This window comes from Armigeres subalbatus, chromosome 3, assembly GCF_024139115.2.
Source record: "Armigeres subalbatus isolate Guangzhou_Male chromosome 3, GZ_Asu_2, whole genome shotgun sequence".
Classification (NCBI taxonomy): Eukaryota; Metazoa; Arthropoda; class Insecta; order Diptera; family Culicidae; genus Armigeres; species Armigeres subalbatus.
In genome coordinates, this window is record NC_085141.1 from 118,660,515 (window position 1) to 118,666,902 (window position 6,388).

At 38.3% G+C, this 6,388-nt stretch overlaps 1 protein-coding gene across 1 annotated transcript in view; it reads right to left on the bottom strand.

Moving 5' to 3' along the window:
• Positions 1 to 3,976: 3,976 nt before the first annotated feature.
• LOC134221925 (uncharacterized) overlaps positions 3,977 to 6,388 on the bottom strand; it is a 7,529-nt gene continuing 5,117 nt past the window's right edge. The window contains exons 2-3 of the mRNA XM_062701090.1: positions 4,626 to 4,673; positions 3,977 to 4,560 (exon numbers count right to left, since the gene is read on the bottom strand). Of these exons, the coding sequence (XP_062557074.1) occupies positions 4,210 to 4,560; positions 4,626 to 4,673 (399 nt within the window). The 3' untranslated portion in view covers positions 3,977 to 4,209. The remainder of the gene's footprint in view (positions 4,561 to 4,625; positions 4,674 to 6,388) is intronic.

Genomic DNA, 6,388 nt, shown 5'->3' on the forward strand with positions numbered 1-6,388 from the left:
TTTTGCAAATCGGTCAACCCGTTCGCGAGTTAAATCGTCAGGAAGGAAATCTCTACTTATTTTTATTATATAGATTCTAGGTTCGAAGCAAATCAAAAAATCCTTTAAAAATCAGGATCGTGTTTCACATTCTATTTACGGCGAGCGCAACACCTATGGTTTTCTGGTGGTCCTATGGTTTCTTCCTATGGTGGATTTTGGGAATTCTACGACATTTCTTGATGTTTGTAACAGGGCTGAGCGTCGATGAACATGAAATACTTAAGTCGTCCATTGATATCTAGTAGACCAACTTGCGAACAATATACATCAGTTGAATCGAGCGAAAATGGTAAACTTTCTGTGTTATGAGAGTTAAAATAGAAAAGTTTAAAAAAAAAGTTAGCCCCCCCCCTAGAATTTTCCATTAGTTACGCCAATGGAAAATTTCCTCTGAGACGCCTTACTGAGAATTCCGAAGAAGTTTATCATGGAACAGTAGTTTCTCCCAAGGGTTCTCCCTGGGATACCTTGGTAGTTTGATCGAAAATTCCATACATGATTTAACTTGATATTCTATCTAGACCTGTGTACCGATTGAAATTTTATCGACCGTGAGGCGTGATAGATCATTTTCAGCCAGTGCCAGTGACGTGGTGGTGATTGGTGGCGGCGTGAGTCAGCGTGAATCAATTTCGTGTATAACAAGTTTTCCGGAATTTATCTGAATGTTCCTCCAGGAATTCCTCCGGAAGTTTCTCCGGGAATTCCTACGGGAGTTTTTCCCGATATTTATCTGAAAGTTCCAACAGGAATTCTTCTGGAAGTTCCTCTAGGAATTTCTCGTCGAATTTTTACGACATCCATCTTAAATAATAGCCAAATATTTCTCCGTTAATCCTTCCAAATATACCCTCCATTATTTTCGCGGTAATTTCTTTAGCAATTCATTTAGGAATTCTCTTAGAAATTTCCACATCCCCTTTCCCAGAACTTCCAACAGAAAATCATTAGTTACCAGAAAATCTGGAGTTACTCCAGAGACTCCATAAAAATCTCTCCATTAATTACTTCGAGGTCTTTCCGGATTTTCTTCAGAAACTCACGGGGAAGCCCTTGATACTCACGCCTCAGGAATTCTTCCAGAAATTCCACAATTCCTCCAATTCTCCCGGAAAATTGTTCCGTTTTTTTTTCTTCGGGAATTCTCTTGGAAATTCCTTGCAAAATTCCTCTGCAAATTCATCTGGCTATACAAAAATTAAATTTCGCCAAAACCAGTGCTGGAAATACTCGCTTCACGAGTAAGAAAAGATTGTAATTGGGCCTACCAAAAATGCCATACTCGCGCGAACCTACTGCCTGCATTGCTTGCTTTGTTCGCGAGTACGGGCAGAGCAAAGACAAAAAGCAGGGCAGTATTTTTTCGCGAGTAAAAATCACGATCGCGAGTATTTGTGGTTACTTCAACTCACATCAACACAGTAACAATGAACAAATGTTGCTCGAACATCCATGAGAATTATGTTCCGATGTTGGTTTATGACATTTTGTAAATTAACCCGAATGACTCGCGAAGCTCCACGAACATCTTTCGAGGTTCGCTTTTCTGGTTTCTCTGCGAGTAGTAGGTAGGCAAGAAAAGGCAAAAAAGTGTTCGCGAGTATTTTGCATGGCATGGGTTTTGTGAACAAGGTTCATAGATATCCACCACTGGTCAAAACTCTTTCGGAATTACCTACAAAAATAACCCTTGAAATTCCTGTTAAGGGATTCTCCCGGAAGATCCTGCAGCCATTCTCGAAATTTCTACGGTATTTCGCTTAAAATTTCTATAAAAAATCATCCAAAATGCCCTTCAGTATCTCCGAGATTTTTTTCCAGGAATTTGCAGCAATATCTTAAAACAATAACCCCGAAAATTCTTCGAGAAACTCTCCCACTTTTTATTCCAGAAATTCCTCCATGTATTCTCCCAAAAAATCCGCCAATAATTTCCCCGGAAATTACTTCAAGAACTTCTTCAGAAATCTATTTTAAAGTTCCCCCGAAAAGTTCTTCGAAAATTCCCCGGGTATTCGTTTCGGAATTACCACAGAATTTTCTCAAATTATTCTGCAGGAAATTCCTTCAATAACTGTTCAGGGAAGTTCCTTTTTCAAAATGTATCCAAAAGGATTTCCTGAAGAATTTCTTAAATTAATTTTTGAAAAAATAATCTCGTTGTATTTCTTGGTTTTATTTTGAGTTCGAAAAATCTTGATGGATTCACCTATGGATTTCCTGGAGATATTCTCGAAAAAAAAACTTGAAGAATATCTGAAACAAATCTAGGAGAAATTTGAAAATAAGAAGTTTTTTGAATGAATTTCCTAGGGAATTTTCAGAGGAAAATATGTATGAATGTCAAAACAAATTCCAAATAAAGTTTTGAAATTATTTCAAACTAAAACACGAAAAAAATTCTAGTAGAATTTCAGAGGGTGTTCATTAGACTGGCCCAGGAAACAAAAAGTTGTTCAATCCCACGGGGCACCTCCCAGGATTGTGTCTTTGGGTGAGAAAATCAATCTCTGAAAATTTCAGCTCAATCGCTTGTTGTATAAGCTGGCGCATTTGAATTGAAGTTTGTATGGGGATTTCAGCCAAAATGTATAGGAAAATACACCTCCGTCACTCATTCGATCTGGAAATTGGTTCTGATTGCTCGATTGACCTCAGAATTGCAAAAACGGCAGTTGGTATGCTACAGAACAATTTCACAGAACATTGTATGATGATTAAATGAACTTTTATATAGGTTTCGGCTGATACGATTCGATCAATAAATCCAAAAATACACAATTCAGCTCCTAATAAATCAGCCGAAAACTATATAAAAGTTCATTTAATCATCTTACAATGTTCTGTGAAATTGTTCTGTAGCATACCAACTGCCGTTTTTGCAATTCTGAGGTCAATCGAGCAATCAGAACCAATTTCCAGATCGAATGAGTGACGGAGGTGTATTTTCCTATACATTTTGGCTGAAATCCCCATACAAACTTCAATTCAAATGCGCCAGCTTATGCAACAAGCGATTGAGCTGGAATTTCCAGAGATTGATTTTCTCACCCAAAGACACAATTCTGGGGGGTGCCCCGTGAAATTCGACAACATTTTTTTCTCCCCATACTAAGCTGGGCCAGTCTAGTGTTCATGGAGTAATTCCTTTGTTTCCTGAAGAACAAACACACATTTTCAGATAAAAGTATCTTTATGTTTGGCCGAGAATGTATTGAATTGCGGCCATATTGCCAAAAATTATCCCACGTCGCACTTGAAGGTTCCTTCAAATCAACGCGATGCGTTCGTTGCTATAGCTGACAGTTTGTCGCTTTGGTAAGGAAGCGTCAATAGAGCCAATAAAATCGCAACGACAGTGACAGTGCAGGACAACCTTAAAGCTTTTCATTTACATAAAATCTATAGGTGGAATCCATAAAATTCGTCACGTAAAAATTTTGTGATCAACTACTTTTTGTAGTAACATGCATTATTATGCATGATGTGTAATATATCTTTAAAACGTCACGAATATCACGTAATTTATGGATGTTCCGAAGCATTAACATACAATATTTCATAAAAACAATAGCCTCACATTTACAAGGACGATAAGTTTGCGCAATGCTATATGTAGGCACCATTTCAAGAAAAATCTGAGTCATGGTGGTCCGTTGTGTACTATACCAAATATAAATTTGCTTAGAATACAGAGCCTTCTATCAAAATTTTGGCTTCCGATCAGTTTTATAAACATTACACCACTCCCAAATAAATAGAAAGGCAAAAAAAAAATTTTTTTTGTTCGGTTTTTTTTTTGCTTCGATAGTACGTACGCTTCGATAGTACGTACACTAAAATTACGGAGGTGTACGTACTATCGAGGTATGCCTGTAAATCTTTTTGACTTTGGTAGGACCTTCTGCCACATACAATTAAAACAAAGCAAAGATTCTTTTTTAATAAAACAGCATTGTATAATGTTCTTACAAAATAAAATATCAGGCACATTAACTGACCTAACACTAAACATGAAACAAAGCCCTATGTCAATCTAAGATGTAAAGTCTTACAAAAACAACATCCCTACATTATAGAGTATTGCGTGTCTCCAGTCGTTCTATTAAAACATAGATCTATTTCGATTACATTCTAAGGTTGCTATAGCAGGAATGGCAACGACATCTACCCGAAGTTGTGATTCGAGCTGACATCGATCTCGCCGCTATTGATATCATCACTTTCGTGTTCATTCGCTTGCTTCGATGCCTTCGACTGGAACTGCAACTGATGGCTGTCCAACTGGTGCGGGATAGCGGCATGCGCGGCCGCTTCGGCTGCATTCTTCTGTGCCTCCTGCGCGGAGTACGCTGCCTTATGGGCGGCTTCCTGAGTGGCTTCGAAGTCCACCCGGGCTGCGTTCAGCTGATCTTCGATGGATTCAAGCTTCACTTTAGCGGTTCCCACCATCTGCGATTGGGAAGCCAATTCGGCGGCTGCTTCGGATGCGGCTTGCTGTGCATGGTCTGCTGCTACCTGTAATAATACGAACGAATTCAGACCGTTTTCATAAAAAAAATATATATTCCTCAATACATTACCTGCGCGTTATTCAATGCTGCTGTTAAAACTTGTACGTGGTTCAGTGCCTGTGCGTCAGCTTACACCTCGGGAAAATTTTTCTGCCGAGTTTGATCCCGATGCATTTTTTAAATGGGCTGGATTTTATTTTCCGTGCAAATTCATCCTTATCCAGCATTTTACGTGTGTAATGGCCGCCATAGTTAACTCATCTTTTGGTGGGCATTCATTTGAATTTGGCTTGTGGTCGTATGATTCATAGCGGTGATCATCGTCATCATTATGATGACGAAAACTATCGTTTTGTAGTATACTTCAGCTGACACAGACTTCAAACTGTTTCCACCCTACAAAAACTGAGTTGGACTGTGCGCCATTAGCCTCGTAAAATGCTGGATATCTCGAAATTTTCGAACCGTCACTTTTTTATTCGAGTTTGTTTTATTCAAAAGGGAATTTTCAACGACTTATCTGCTTTTGTGAACAAATATAAACGTTGATTTGACGAATCTGATACTTCACGCAAACTAAAGCCATCAACAAGGTGCAAGAACCTTCTACCTATTGATAGTGTTGTTTGCGTGGAGTCTATCAATCTCGTCAAATATATTGAATCTTTGTTGCAAAAGCAGATAAGAATCATTTGAAATTATCAATTAATTTTGTATTGCCTATTTCATTTGCCTAATATAAATAAATAAATCTCTCGAATTGTTTTGATTTTGTCACGTGGGACCGCTTACGTTTTTGTTTAGTGACATGTACAGATGTACTACTCTGATCAAAATCAAGTATTGAATCTTTGTTTTACAAGCTTCATCTGTCGTCCAGAATTGTAAGAGTGTTTCGTACCAACTAGAAGGTTTCAACTCGAAATTAATAAAAATAAATCCAAAATTACCGCATTGTGACCAATTATTCGAATATGATCTTCGAGCAACAAGAACCTTAGTCCTTCCGGAAACTTTGAAACTGTAAGTTTTCATATAGATTGATATTATCGCAGTTATGGAACTTGAGGTTTTGATTGCAGCTTTGTGATTGGATTCTGGATAACTATCACATCGGCGTACTCGCAACATGAGTCGATCGTGTACGGACGAATTGAATGTTGTAAATCAGCCTCGAGATTCAAACATCGGTTTACTGGTTACGGTTCTTCTTACGATCTAGGATAGAACGATTTGAAAGTAATGGCACAACAAGAAAAGCATCGTTTTGAGTTGTTCAATGGGGATACAAGCACTTATCAGTACCCTTTGGTAAAGCATATTACTCTGAATGAAGTTGTACGACATTGGAACGATAACATGCGGGTCGACAATGTGGCGGTCATCTTTGCGTTTGTACTTCATTTCATTTGCGGTGTGTATATAGTTGCGCGGTTAGGAGCTGCATTTATTATGTTAGGATTGTGTTTTCGCCCATCTCACCAGATGACTTTTTGTTTATGAAGCGCATGCTCAGATATAACATTGTGAAACAATCAAATGGTTCAGCGCGAAATAGTACGGATGCAAATTAGCATACCGTGAATTTTTTTTACAATTTTATGACTGTATCTATACTATATTTCTATGTTTAGTTTTCAGCTTGCGTCATACGGATAACACGCGACATATGCCAGTTTCAATACATCTATGGATGGTCTGAAATGGACAGTACAGTTCATTTATGCAGGATCGATCTACGTAGATGCTGAGCAAAATGAACCAGTTCGCAGTTTTTCCACAGAGACGACGACAGCAGACATGGAAACGCGGTGATATTGTATTGCTTCGTT